General features: G+C 36.9%; 1 protein-coding gene across 1 annotated transcript; it reads left to right on the plus strand.

The window, feature by feature from the left end:
• The first annotated feature begins 787 nt into the window (after window positions 1-787).
• LOC139687199 (deubiquitinase OTUD6B) lies at window positions 788-15479 on the plus strand. Its single transcript, XM_071584324.1, has 5 exons — window positions 788-1185; window positions 1269-1414; window positions 2619-2923; window positions 9733-9955; window positions 11889-15479. The coding sequence occupies exons 1-5, from the start codon at window positions 1104-1106 to the stop codon at window positions 12126-12128; spliced, it is 996 nt and encodes a 331-aa protein (XP_071440425.1). The 5' UTR covers window positions 788-1103; the 3' UTR covers window positions 12129-15479.
• Window positions 15480-15746: the final 267 nt, after the last annotated feature.

Genomic DNA, 15746 nt, shown 5'->3' on the forward strand with positions numbered 1-15746 from the left:
ATATGATCTCTCCCACCTTAGTAAGATGGGGTAATGATGTATTTTTAACATCACTGCTAAAGAGACCTCCTTCCAATTTATGCAGGAGATTTAATCTTTAATTTAACCTGCGCCCCGAGAGTGATTCCAAGCCTAGCTGCTCTAATATTTTGGATACGCTACTCAATATATCATTTCAACGTTTTCAAAATCTAGCTGATCTGTGATGAACGCGATCCATTTCTGCAATTAATTCAACTTCGTGAGGATCCCATATGCTTGCATCATAAGGTAAATGAGGCCTAACGAGCGAAATTTTACATTTCTGGGTAACCTTTTCGCAACATTTCCCCTATTCTCTTCTAATAAATTCTGATTTTTTTCTTAGCTTGTCCACGTATTCGCCGTGTACATTTCACCCAGGATATGTCTTGAGTTAGGGTAACGCCCAAGTATTTGATCGAGTCTACACTTTCCATTCCTTAGGATATTGCTGTATTTCCCGAGGTTCAAACAAAGTATTTCTAAATGCAATTCCATGCAGAATTTCTACATCAATGACTTTCAATTCAAACTTGTAAAAACAGGAGCCAAAACTTTACATTACGGACCAACCGTACAAATTCACATTCCATACATTTGTTGTCTGGTGACCAACAGAGGTAGGTTACCAGCAACCATTTCTTGAGTAACCAGCATTTGAATTGAAAATGTCCTCTCATTGCAGTCACGTGACACTCGATGGCCAGCCAACGGAAACCTAGTAAATTAGGACCGATGGCAGATTTGTGTAGTTCACACTCCACGTTCCCGTAGAAGATATCGACCGGAGGAATCGATCATTTCCAGTCCATTCCGGTCCATGTCATTTTGTCCAACACCGGTGTTCCCATGTCAGATATGTAAGTTCTGGGTGGGAACATGAAAATATATTCTATGTATGAATGGATGTTGAATTAAATTGTGTGCGAATAAGTAAAAATCATTTCGAATGGGAAATTTATTAGTTGATTCATCCAGTTCGGTGTGTCTATGAAGAAGTTTGAGTGTGAGAAGAAGTCTGGGTTACTGCCCATTCATTGATCATCTCATTTATGTATTGGTTATGAGCACTCGTCATTAATATGGCAGATATTTTTGAAAATGGTGAAACAGCGGAAGAAGAGCTGTTAAGAAAACATAGAAAGGAGAAAAAAGAACTCCAAGGTAAGTTTTAGTCCCGTAGCAAATTATATTCCGCAGGGTAAGAGAAGTCATCTCGTATTACCTTTTATCCCTTATATTTTCAGGAAAAATACAGTCATTGAAAAAGTCTTCCAGCAAATTTGACAAGAAAAGGAAAAAGGAAGTTTTAGAAGAAATTATCAGGCTTGAATCTGAGCTGGACTTGAAGCAGGAAGAAGAATTGAATAACTTGAAAGGAACAATCCCTGAGGTTTGGTTGATACTCAACTCAATTTCACTTGATTATTCTTTACGTGTTCATTTTTTCATTGTTTTACGTATTTTTTCGACAATTTATGTGGCTTATTTTTCTGTGACTTTTCTAGAATTTGCAAAGGTTCTATTAGACCGAAAATTACCGTTAATTCATGTTCTTAGTGAAAGTGCTGATGAAATATGACTACCAAAACTCGGTCATTTTTATTTAACCTAGTATTTATTAATGGATATAACTGAACTATTTATAAGTTGGGAGATTTTTCCATGCATACTGGGAAATCATTGTCTCTGCAGATTAGTCAGAAAGTTATCAAAATAATATTAACACTAATTTTGGAGGCTATGTAGGCAGGATGAAAATTATATTTTTATAAGCCTAGAATGTGAACTTAATGACCTAGTATTAGGAGTTAGCCGTCCAGCACATGTTCTCTACAGTGTAATGGAAACTGCTGCTGATATTTGCGGTGTTCATATAACGGTTTTGGAAGTTAAAGTTTGCCACTTTTTCTTTACACTGGCCACACAACCTCATTGAGGGAAAATTTTAAGCATGTACAATGCTTTAATGGCTAAAATATCATATTATTTTTAGACTGCATCATATTATTAGTTCATGTTGGCGTGGTTTATTTCCAGCTTTTGAATTAGTCGCAGATATGTTTGATGAATCCTTCTCATATTTCCTTTTTATATATAGGGTCCCTAAATTAATGATATAATTATAAAAATTAAATTATGTATCGGGAGGAATGTAACGAAAAGATGGGGTTTATTCATTGTAAAATAAATCATTGCCAAATTTTATTTCAGGGATTTTTATGATTGGCAAAATTAGTAAAGGTTGCTGAGTGTTACTTTTTTATCCATGATCATAACTAAAAAGTGGAGAGTTTTTTATCAGGTTTCCTATTGACAATGAGATGAAATAACATTTTTTTTTTTAATTATTGAATGCGATTCGGCGTATGTAGTGGAACATGAGGAATTTCAGGTGCCAAGTTTCACGAAATCACAAAGGAATAAGGTAGAATTTTGGTCTAGAAGACAGTTCTCATAATTTCGTGTATGGTAACCCTATACTTGGAGGAAATTGTGGCCCTATTTGTGGAATAATTGGTAGCGACTGAAAGAAAGAGAAGTTAATACGACTTTAATTCCATATTTTATTTTATAATGTTTCTATTTCATTTCAGGTTAATAATCTCTGCAATGATATTGGAAATGTTAAATTAAATGTACCTGATGTAAATACATTAGATGATTCTATAGATAATAAGGAAGACATACCAGTGGAGACCAATTTGCAACATCGGGTGTCAAAAGCACAGAGACGCCGTGAAAAGCGAACCACTCAGATGAAAGAGCGTAACCAGCGAATTGCATCGGAAGAAGCAGAGGCAGCAAAGCATGGTGCACGAGCAGTGGAGGGGCGTGCTATTGGGAAGATTCTAAGCGGTAGGAATCTGGTGCTGCATCAAATTCCATCCGATGGAAACTGGTGGGTCTAAAATGATAAGATGCTTAAATATTTAATAGGGACTGTACAGTGCTTAATGAAATTTATGGGCCCATTGAGAAAATGATCCCATCACTCATTGGTCTCACCTTTTTAATTTGCTGGCCTATAGTCATTTTAAAAATTTGTGCATTGTTTTTGTCCTCAGATCTTATTTAAATGGAAGCTAATGATTGGTGTATATCACTGCGGTATATTTTTCATTTGAATTCCAATCAGTCATCCAGCCAAAATAACATCAGCGTATACTTTATTTTCTTTATTTAAGAGACTCATACTTTGACCTCATTAAGTCTAACTCTTCTATCCTGCTGTTCAACCTTTTTCCACTATTGGAAAGTCTGTTTATTAATATTCAATTTGTTGATTAGAGTTAAGTTTTTGATTATTATCAGTAAAATACTGGTAAAGGTAAGTTTTAGATGGGCAGAAGCTACGAAAGGGTACAGCAACAATTCCCATGTCTCTCATGACAAAATACAAATGAAATCCTACTCTAGAGTATAGTCTCCCTTCCTCTCCGTGTACCTCATTCCTCCCTTCACGCCATCCATCATCCCTATTGCTGCCCCTTCTTTGATTTCTTAATATTCTCCCCTCTATCATTGTCTTCAACATTGCCAATCGATATGCCCTTCATCCATTTTTCCTGCCTCATGTGGATTTCTCCCAACAATCACCCCTCGTCCCTCACCATATGTAACACTTCCTCATTTGTTTTCCTTTTTGTCCTTTACACTTTCTCCTTCCTTCTCTGAACCTACTCTTCAAAAGCCTCCAATCTACGCCTATCATCCTGCTTCAATGACCATGTTTGCACACCTCACAAAACCATACCCTATATCAAAGTTTTAACAAGCCTTTTCTTAACATCCTTACTCAACGTCCCTGTCACCAATTCCCTCGTTCTTGTAAAAGCTTCTTTGACTAATTCAATTCTCCTCCTTTTGTTCCTGCTACATTTTGGTCAAAAACACTTCCAAGATAGGTGAACTGATCCACCTGATCGAGGTATACACTCCTGTTTTAATATTTAGCTTAGCTCTTCTCTTCCTGTAAAACTGCACAACCTTTCGTTTATTTACATGTATTCTCATCCCATACCTATGGCTAACTGACTTTTTAATGCACTTAGCATAGTTTGCAACTTCTTGGCTGGCTGACAAATTAAAGCTTAAACTTAACTGATTTAATGAATTCCCAACCAATTTTCATTCCTATCTCCAGTTCTTCCCATGCCTCTTTAATCATTTCCTCCTCATATACGTTGAACAGTACCAGTGATAATTGACACCCATCTCACCTCTCTTCCCAACACTGCCCATCCGGACTCTCCATTCCCCACTTGCACCTGAGCAGTCTGAGACATGTACAGGTTGTGGATTGGCCTCCTGTCCCTCATTCTATTCCCATTATTCAGTCCCATATTCCTATTTTCTGCAATATACTCATTAGTTTTCCCAATTCACTCTTTATAAAATGCCTGCTTGAAGTCTACGAAAGAGGCAAATACGTCCTGGTTGTATTTTATATTTCTCTAAATTAGTGATCTCAATAGTGCAATGGCATCCCGCATGCCTCTCCCCTTCCTGAAGCCAACCTTATCACCCAGTCAGTAAATTTTTGCCCTGCTCAACATCCTCTTATTGATAATCCTGAGAATCGCTTAAGCTTTGTGTACGAAATCAGACGTATTGTTGTAGTCCTCTCATACCACTGCCTTTCCCTTTTGAAGTATGAACAAAATCCGCTCTGGCAAAGTCTTCCTACCTACCGGCTTCTCCCCTTATAAAAGCTAGGAATCATTCCATAAAAACTCTTCCTCCTGCACTTCGCTAAAGTTTTAGGTAGTTCCACCGGAGTGTTGTTTATCCCCACAGCCTTCTTTCATTTCAATGCCATTATAGCCTTTCCTGCGTCACCAACGAGTAACCCTGGGGCTAAGCTATCCTCATCTATATCACATTCTCTCTCTATGTCTAATCTTGCTGGTCTAAATCTTTACCAAGCTGTGTGTGTATTCCTGCCACCTCTCTTGGGTTATTTCTGGTTCATCTAATATCTTTCCTGACTTATTTTTGATTGTTTGCAATGATTTTTCCTTCTCACTTCCGAGCATGGTTTTAACCTTGCCGTAAATTGCACCAATTTCATCCTTTTTATGTAGACTTTCCATATCCTGGTGCTGCATTTTCCACCACTCTTCTTTTGCTCTTATTTTTTTCCCACCTCTGTTTATTAATTAACTCTTAAAACTTCCTCCCGCCTATCCTTGTGTTCATATTCTTCTATTTCCTTCTCTTGTCTATTTTTCTAATTTTTTTTATCTATTTACATTCATATAGGGCCCTTGGTGTACCTTTTTTGATATGTCCCTCTTTTCCTCATTTATGATGTAGTTTCCTCATTCATGATTTTCCCTGCTGACTGTTCATACCCCTTTTTTGATCCGATTGGGGCTTCTACGTTCCATTTCCTTAACTGTCTTCTTTTTTGATCTTTTTGAATAGATTGCTACACCTCATGATTACTGAGTTGTGATCTGAGTCTACATACACTCCTAGGAAATTGCGGGAACTGATCAAGGTGCTAAATTATTGCCCAACCATGATATATTCCAACTGATAACTTTCTGAGTCACCTGGCATTTTCCATGTGTACCTACATCTTTTGTGATGTCTAAACAAATTGCTGGTAATGGTTAACCCCTGTCTCTTGTAGAACTCAATTGCTTTCTCCCCTTGGTCATTCCTCGTGCTTTAACTGCAGTCCCTTACCTCACTACCACCCTGCACCATACCCATCACCATAACATTCAAATCCTGCATCTTTATCGAATGCTTCCCCCTAGAATGTTTGCAGTTATGTCCTCATTGTATACTCTATTGACTTCTCTCCCTCTATGATTGCCTGATGGCATGTATATTTGAACAATGACCAAGTTCGTTGATTCCATTTTAGCTCAACTAGTAATATTCTAGTCTATCACTGGCTCTTGTCCCCTCTGCTGTGTATTATTCTATAATTATCACTCCAGTTATCCCTGCTATCCTTCCATCTCACCTTGCCCAGACCTAAAACCTATTTCCTCTCCATCTCTCGCTTTATCTTCTTTAATTTTCATGCTCTCATAATCGTCCAAATATTCCATGTCCCTACTGTAACTAACTCTTGTCATCTACTATGTCTCTACTGTCATTTTTGCTTTGCAAAGATTACATGAGATGGTGATGGCTGCAGAAATCTTGCCTCTCCCGCTGCAAGGCACGACACACAGCCGATTGGGCTGAGACCTGTAGTTGCCTGAATGCATTTGCCCTCTACCATCCATCATGAAAATCTTGGTAATAATAATAATTGAGGTGGTTGGTTTCCTGATGCCTTCCTCAATAGTGTTTTTAATGTGACACCATTGCTCAACGACCACCCTTCAAGGGTCAGATGCCTTAGCAGCCACCTCATTGAGGGACAGACGCTGCACATACTCCCTTCCATCTGCCTCCTAACCTTCGACCCGTGTGGCATGGGTGACCCTACCAACAGCTCCCACCAGCACAGCTCCAGGGTTTTTGATGTAATCTGAAAAAAATCACGCATTGTAGTGTACTCAAGAAGCAGCAATTGTACACTAGATAATTCTCTTCATTGTACACTTCTTCAGTTGTCATACTTTCATACTTTCCAACCTTATTCATACCATAAATAATGGTTTATTTTCACCCCTCATCCCGACTTGGGTAGCATTTTCTCTTGCACATTTCCAAAGATTCCTATCCGTGATGGTCCCCCCGTAGTTAATATTTATTATAAAAACTGGTGCATCACTCTCCATAACCATTTATGTACCATTTTGTTTTCATCTCGGTGTTAAGAAATGACAAAAAAATTCTGCAAAGATCATTTCTTGATTCTGAAAGCTTTCACAGGGAATAAATGGTCAGCCAGATGAATTTGAAGTGCATATTAAATTAGATTTTGGGATTATAAACAATAGGAATTTCTCTATCTATATATATATAATATTTTTATTTATTTATATATATATATATAATATTTATATTTATTTATATATATAATATTTATATTTATTTATATATATAATATTTTTATTTATTTATTTATATATATATATATATATATATATATATATATATATATATATATATATATATAATATTTATATTTATTTATATATATAATATTTATATTTATTTATATATATATAATATTTATATTTATTTATATATATATTATATATATATATATATATATGCTTTCATAGACGTAACACGGAAGTGCCAAATAGTACAATACACAGTAACACATAATATAGAAACACAAAAAAAGAGAACACTCACACGTATTTTCTTGATATTTCGACGGAAACAATCCGTCTTCCTCTGAAGATATAGAAGTAATGACTGCTGGAATTGTTGAGGTGAGGGGTGCGAGAGAAAGGGAAGGGGGGAAGGGGAACGGGAGGCGAAGGAGGGGTGAAAGGAATGGTTGGGGAGAGGAAAGGGAGAGGGAAGGGGTGGAAGTAACAATTTTCAACAACAACAACAACAACAAATTCCTTACCTCTGTTCACACCAAACCTACTAATAAGCAGCAATACCTTCATTACAGCAGTTGTCACCCCTCCCATACCAAGCGCTCCCTCCCTTACTCTCTTTCTATCCGCGGTCACCGCATTTGCAACCATCCCGAATCCCTTAACAAATACCTTAACAACCTTCACCACTCCCTCCTCCAACGAGGATACCCTGATTCTCTCCTCCATAAAAAAATACTTAAACATTCCTACACCCCCAAGCCTGCCTCAACCACAGACTCCCAGCCTCTCTCAATCTGTACTACCTACTTCCCAGGCATTCAGTCTCTCAAATTCATCCTCAAAGACCTATTCCCCATCCTCAAAAATCACAACACTTCCTCCAACCTTCTCCCCAATTGTCCCTCTGTCACATTCAAACGTCCCGCCAACCTAGCAGATATCCTCAAATCCACCAGGCCACTCTCAAAATCCCCTCACACCCCCAGAGCCATACCCACTCCATGTCATCGAGCAAGATGCAAAACCTGCCCTATTTTCACCACTCCACCCCACTCCATCCCACCATTCAACTCTCTCCCGCCATTCCCCTATTCCTCTTGCACTTCCAAGAATGTTGTTTATCTTCTTACCTGTAAACTCTGCCCGTCCTTTTACATAGGCCAATGTTCCACACCACTTAACATTAGGATTAATAACCACCGCGCCTCGTGCAATCCCTCCTCCCCGTCCGCGGGTCTCCCCATCCCTAAACATGCTTCCCATCATAATACCCCCTTCAACCAGTGTTACAATGTTTCCGTCCTAGCGTCCCTTCCCACATCCGATAACCCTATAGAATTAAAAACTCTTGAAATGGCATTCATTTACATCTGTATGGCCTATCAGCATCCGGGCCTCAATGTCGTTCACTGATGGGAGTGGCCTAAAATTGTTACTTCCACCCCTTCCCTCTCCCTTTCCTCTCCCCAACCATTCCTTTCACCCCTCCTTCGCCTCCCGTTCTCCCCTTCCCCTGGCCCCCTTCCCTTTCTCTCGCACCCCTCACCTCAACAATTCCAGCAGTCATTACTTCTATATCTTCAGAGGAAGACGGATTGTTTCCGTCGAAATATCAAGAAAATACGTGTGAGTGTTCTCTTTTTTTGTGTTTCTATATTATGTGTTAGCCCGGCAAGTGGAAAGATCCGAGGTTCGAGTCCCGGTCAAGGAAATATTTTTACTCTTGTGATCCGTTCGATTCCGCCTTCCCCACCTTTATTGTGTTCGTCCTTTATATGTGTTCCTATCCCTTTTCCTTATATCTGTTTCTGTATATATGAGTATTTATTCGCCGTTTGGTGGGATTTCGTGCTTGAATGTGTATTTGGCCAATGTGGCTCATCTCTTTCTTCTGGCTATGCGTGCCACGAAACGCACTGTTCCTTTCCTGTATGATGTTCTATGAATTCTAAAACCATTGTCCTTTCCTCTTGTGTATTGTCTATTTCTCCTTTGGTGGGTGAAACAGCCCCCTGACGCCATCTCTTGGCTAAAGAATCGGGGCGCTTGGCGACATATTAGACCCACGGATCTCAGGGTAAATTACGTTTCCTCGATAGCTCAAGTGGTTAAGAGCATCCGCCCGGCAAGTGGAAAGATCCGAGGTTCGAGTCCCGGTCAAGGAAATATTTTTACTCTTGTGATCCGTTCGATTCCGCCTTCCCCACCTCTATTGTGTTCGTCCTTTATATGTGTTCCTATCCCTTTTCCTTATATCTGTTTCTGTATATATGAGTATTTATTCGCCGTTTGGCGGGATTTCGTGCTTGAATGTGTGTATATATATATATATATATATATATATATATATATATATATATATATATATATATATATATATATATATCACACACACCTATATAAATATATGCATCAAAATTAGATTTTTTTAACTGAGATTCTGAAGTAATTGCTGATTGTATAAGGTACAAAAGGGAATTAACTCCTCCAAAAAATACTTGACTAATGTGTCCACATAAGCCAGAACACTTTATGAATGATAATGTTTGATTTTTAAATACATTGACTTCTCACTTCATTCTCTTATACTGCAATTCATGAAACATAATTATTTGTTGATTTTTGCATTAAATACTGCCAATTAAGATATAGTCTCTTTGATATTTGATGTGATTTTTGTAGTGATTAATCTCATGTGCATATAATGGTAATGACATTTGAAATTCCTTTTTAGCCTTTATGGTGCCATTGATCACCAACTTTCCTTGTTTGGGAAATCCATTGGAGTTTTGAATTTGAGAAGACTGACTGCCGAGCATTTGCGCCAGAATCAGAATGACTTTTTACCCTTCATCACTCCGTTGGCTGACAGTGGTGAGCCATTAAATGATGTGCAATACACAATGTACTGTGACCGAGTTGAGCATAGTCAAGAGGCATGGGGTGGACAGGTTGAGGTTTGTAATATTAATTATATCACTTATTTATCATTAGTCTCAATGCTGCACAATATCAACTGATACACAATGATCTACTGAATAATGATCTGGTTTCCAAAGAGTAGCGGAATAAGATTTATATACTTTGACTCTTACGTCTTAGTTGCTTTACTATTATCTCAGTTGAAAAGAATTATTGCTGCTGATTTTTGACCATTTATTGAAATCTTTTTGAAGCATCTCTTGAAAAATAGCATTCTTTCAAGTTTATAGAAAAGTAAAAGTTTCCAATGTTAAAACTGTTCAAGTTTATTTGTTGCGTTTTGAGTGCAAATAAGATTATATAGGTAGGATGTCATATGTCACTATTTATGGCCGTATCTTGACACAATTGACATTAGCCTTTCCAAGCTTATTCCTATTTGGTCTAAGTCTGACGTCTCGTTCACATTTTGAATGTTGTTTAATTTGAAGCAAATATACCAGGTAGTGTAATCCTGAGCATTATGATCAAAAGGATGGTGATTCCGGAATATATGTGTATTTAAACCCTCTGTGGTCACTCCTGGCTTAACAAGTTGTTGAGGGGTGTTGTAGTAGTTGTAGCAGCTTTCTTTGTCCATTGTAAAAATAATTTGCATGGAGTTGTCAGGAGGGAAACACAAAGAAGGCACACTACAGTAAATAGCACTATTAATGTATGCATGTAATATGATAACCAAAATGATTCAAATACACTGTACACTGAATTGAGGACAAAAACAATGTTTATTGCATGTTAAAATTCCATGTAGTCCCCAATGTTATTGACCAAATTTTTTTTATAGTTTATCTTGTACGCACAGTTTGAATTTTCTGCGATAGGAATTTGCCTCCTGGCCCCTTAAATGCACTTTTTTCACTCCAAAATGTGCTCTAAAATCAGCCTGTGCTTATGAGCAGGGAATGCTTGGGTTTAATTTTGACCTGTAAGCGCAGGCCAGTTCACCAGAAAAATACTTATCATTAAGTATTTTTTTCCTGCATCAGACATAGAATATTGTTACTGTTATTGCAAACGTCGATGATATAGCAGGTTTGAGTCAGTGGCAAAGCAACAGAGTTTTAATATTTCATTGAAAGTAGTTCCTATAAAAATTTCCAAATAAATCATTAGTATATACACTGTAACACATTTAATTACATCTGACATGTGGTGTTGCTGTGAAACTTAATGTGTGTTTAGGCTAACAGAGATGTCGCCCCTGATATATCTCTCTCGATAAACTCTGACCAAACATGCATTCAAACCTTAATTAGTGTGAGATTTTTGTAAAGCCATAGAAAATGATTCCTCATGATACAAATTTTGATAGTATGAAAATAATAGCAGATACTAAGTGTCGCATAAAAAGTTAAAATAACCTCATCGAATATTTAGAGAGAAGATTGTCATAAAATATTGCATCCAACTTGAATTCGTGAATTATGCTTCAGAATACGGGAAAAAAAGGCTGCTGAAACCACTTTTGCTCGAAGATGACGAATTTCCATGATTCTACATATAATATACATTTAGCTGCTCTTTTTTTAAATGTTAGGTGTTCCATTGGTTGTTAATAGGTGAGTGATGCATAGAGATAGAAGATGCAACTCACAGAAAGGAATGGTATACATGGTTGGTACATGCAATGGTACATACAAGGAATGGTTGGACTCTTTAAGACCAGTGTGTTGTTATATGTGATCATGAGTAGGGAAAAAAAGAGGGCTTTTGGTTCAGTTGCGGCCAAAAAAGTGTGTGGAATTACAAAGTAAATTATTTCATTTCAATATGTTATGCACATTCCATGAAGTTACGCCTGAGACAACAAATGTTTCAAAAAAGGGATATTTGTGTTTGTCATGAAATGCTCTTGAGGTTATGGAGAGAATTTCGATGACTGATATTTATTTTATTTTTTCTTCGCAGCTCCGTGCTCTCTCTAATGTCTTGCATTTGCCAATAGAGGTATTGCAAGGTTCTGGACCACCCGTCATCTTAGGTGCTGAGTATAAAGAAACCGTCACTGCCAGTGGTCAACCACAAACATTGATCTTGACATATCATAGACATGCTTATGGATTGGGTGAACATTACAATTCTGTTCGACCAAAGTCAAAAGAAAGTGAAAATGAAGAAGAGCAAGAACTTGCCAAAAGTCATGATTGACACTAGCAATATTAGCTTGAAATGTAATTATACTGGCGCTTAACAAAGAAATGAATCTTCGAAACTTTTGCTGTTCCTAACTCTGTAGTTATCTGTTGAATTTGGTGTTTCAACTCCTGAATAAGGAAATTATGAATTGAGAGAATATAAATTTTATGTTTTTAACCTAATCATATTTTCTTAGTCTCAAAGTATTGGCTTAAAAAGAAAATGATATCCCTTTTAACATTGTTTCTTTAATCTTATATTCTTTCTGATTGCTGGTCATCTATCATCGGATGGTAATGACAGAGTTCATATTCAATTCCAATGCAGCAATTTCAAAGTGTAAAAAATCATTCCCTTTGACCAGTATTCGAACTCCCATATCTCGATGTCCGGCCAAGTGCTTCAGCCAGTTAAGCTACTGATCTCTTAAGCTCTTACTCTCCAAAATTTTGAACGCTTTAAAGGAACAACATATTATGACAAAATATTGTACAGACAATGTCACAAGTACGTAGTCTGCACAATAAATGCACAAACTGGTGCAATCTGTCGACCATGATGCGGAGTATAGCTCCGGAAAACCAGCGGCGCTAGTTGTCTGAGACCCAATGAGAGCCACCTGTGCTTGGCGGATTGTTGAGCTGTGTGTATGGTGTCAGTTATGTTAGTTTCTGTTGCCGTTGTTTTTACTGTTTGTAGAGAATGGAAATTGACGAAATCATGGAGCAATGAATCAACATCAAGTTTTTTGGTGAAATGCGGTAAAAGTTATCAAGAAATTACTGATGTGTTGACAGTTGTTTACGGTGATAATGCTCTGAAGAAAACATCCGTTTTCAAGCGGATTAAGAATTTTAAAGATGGTCGGCAAGACAATCAATGAGGACGACAAGAGGATGGGGCAATGGATCTTTACCAATCGTCGAAAAACTGTCCGAAAGATAGCTGATGATCTGAATTTAGGAAAATCAACTGGGCAAACTATTTTAACTGCACATGATAGATGGATCCTTCACCATGACAATGTACCTGAACATTCAGAATTTATTGTTTGCCAGTTACTGGCAAAAAATTCAATCACCATCCTTGAGATCATCCTCCTTATTCGCATCAGATCTCGCCCACCCTGTGATGTCTTCCTATTCCCAAAATGCAAAAATGTGATGAGGGGACATCACTGGGAAGATGTGGACACAATAAAGCGAGATACGACAAGAAAACTCAAAAACCTAACTGCCAAGGACTTCCAAGGGTGCTTTAAAAAGTGGAAAAGAAGATGGAAAAAGTGCATAGAAACAAATGGAGAGTACTTTGAAGTGGACAAAATCGATTTAGACTAATTTTTGGAAAATAAAGTTTTAATGGCCTCAGTTCCTGTATTTATTGGACAGACCTCATATTCATTGTGTAAGATGTGCCACCGTAAAAGTTACTGTTGTGGCATCTACCATAATTTCTTTGAATTTGTCAATGGTAAAACAACATTTTTTTAAAGCTTGGCTTTAGCATCTTGGAGTGTGGTACAAGGTGCACAATTATGGTTACCTGTGAGATTGTATGTATGGTATTTCATCTTAACATCTAGTTCCGTTAAAGTATGCCAAATTTTGGAGTATAAGAGCTTAAGGGAACAGTAACTTAATTAACTGCTAAAGCACTCAAAGATTCTTTTATTAACATTGCTGAACCCAGTTCGAACACCAGGCAAGGTGAATGATTTTTACTCTTTGATATTGTCGCATTGTAGTGCATATTAGCGGATGACTCTGTTAAAAGTTACTGTTGCGGCAGGGCCCGCAGTTTAAATGGATTATTCAATTCCATAGTTGGCTTAAATCGTTATGTCTGCATACATATATATCTCTTCACTTTTGACTTTCGTCATAATATTCTTTTTGTTTCTCAATAGGGATCATTCTTTGTGGTAATTTCTTTTTCCTAAGCTACTGCCTTGTAGCCGTCAGTTTTTAATGTCTGTCAAAAGTTCCTTTCTTTCAGACCAACTTCTCTTTCCTCAAAGAACCTGTTTATTTTACATATTAAATAATCTTTGATGTCCATTTGACGTATGTTCACGTATTAAATTGTGAAGATTCGCCATTAATGATGGACCTTTGTTGGTATTTGTTGTGAGAAGTATTGTGAGACAAACAAGAAGATATCAGTTCAGTCAGTGTCACAGTATCTTTACTTGATCTTTAATTTACAGAGAATCATTATTGATATGCCTAATCTGGTTCTGTTGTATTTTTTTCTATTTTCCTTGTGCTTCATGAATAAGCTGAATATACTTGTTCTCTTAATTCTTTTGTAATTTTTTAATTTTTTGCAGTTTGATCCAAAGATTACTGCTTTTATTAACATTTCACGTTTTGTTGTATTAAGAGTTTTTGATAGGGAAAATAGTTTCTTGTGAAATTATTTAGCTATTCATTCAGCCAAAAAATTGGGTACCATGTTTAAAAATGTCATTTTAACAATTTCTTTTCATATTTTAGCAAAAAAGTAAACTGTGTCCACGAATGTTATTCAAGGCCAATAAGAAAATAAGCATCCTAAGAAAGAATGATTCACAAAGGAATGATTTGGTTTCCATTTGGAAGCAGACTTCCGTATGAAATGCAACTAAGATGAAATGTCATTATTTCATGGAGTAAATCACAGTTTGAAATGCCCAGTGTGATTTTAATTGATGGTTGCTCTTATTAATTGTAGCTATGGTATGACAGTATAAACTACTTTGTGAGAGTTAAAATGACTTTCATTAAAACCAAAGTGTTGCAGCAAAATAAATTCAGCATCATCGTTCAATTAGCATTTCGCACCTAATCCTTTAAGAAAGAACAATTGAGTATCCATTTTTGCACTCAGTACAATACATGTATACAAAAGTGCAGAGTCAAGGAATCCTATGCAGCCATCTAAGGTCTAATGTTTGTGCACTTTTCACATAAATCAATGTACTGAATGAGTGATAGAAGAGTTTTTTTTTCCATTCGTATTTTCGTTCCATCATTTTCTAATTGCTTTGAAGCCATTTAAAATTGAAACCTTACAACCATTATTAATTGATTAGAATTTCCTATGTTGGTGAAATTCTCCTTAACCTCCACATTTTCATTTGGTTTTGTGCAGAGCATATTCAAAGTACGTACTATATAAGATGCGCACGAAGATGTGTTTGTAATTGTGGTATCGAAGAATTTTGTTTTTTGCAAATTATGCCTCATTCATCGTTTGATGTTGTGTTGAAAGTGTTAAGTTATTTTATCTTCATATATATTTACTCACAAATGTGTTGTGCAATCTTAGGAAGTAACTTCAACTTATTGTTATTTCTGTTTGATTGCTGTCGGCATAGGTTAGGACGTACAGCATTTGGAATAAATGATTGACAATGATGTGTGTACAATCTTCTTGTCAATCCAGTTCATGCGTCTCAATTCCATCTCCGAACCCACCTTCCTTGCCTTTTCTTTTTGAATCAGTAGCTCACTTAATAACAGCTAAATTGTGATGAGTCCGCCATAGGAAACCTATGCAAATTGATCACGCTGTTCCTCAATCTTTGTCTAACCACAATATCATCAAACTGATATCTTTTAGAGTATCCCTGCATTTTCCATGTAT

This window comes from Hetaerina americana, unplaced genomic scaffold (assembly GCF_022747635.1).
Source record: "Hetaerina americana unplaced genomic scaffold, ioHetAmer1.1.p SCAF_1, whole genome shotgun sequence".
NCBI lineage: Eukaryota > Metazoa > Arthropoda > Insecta > Odonata > Calopterygidae > Hetaerina > Hetaerina americana.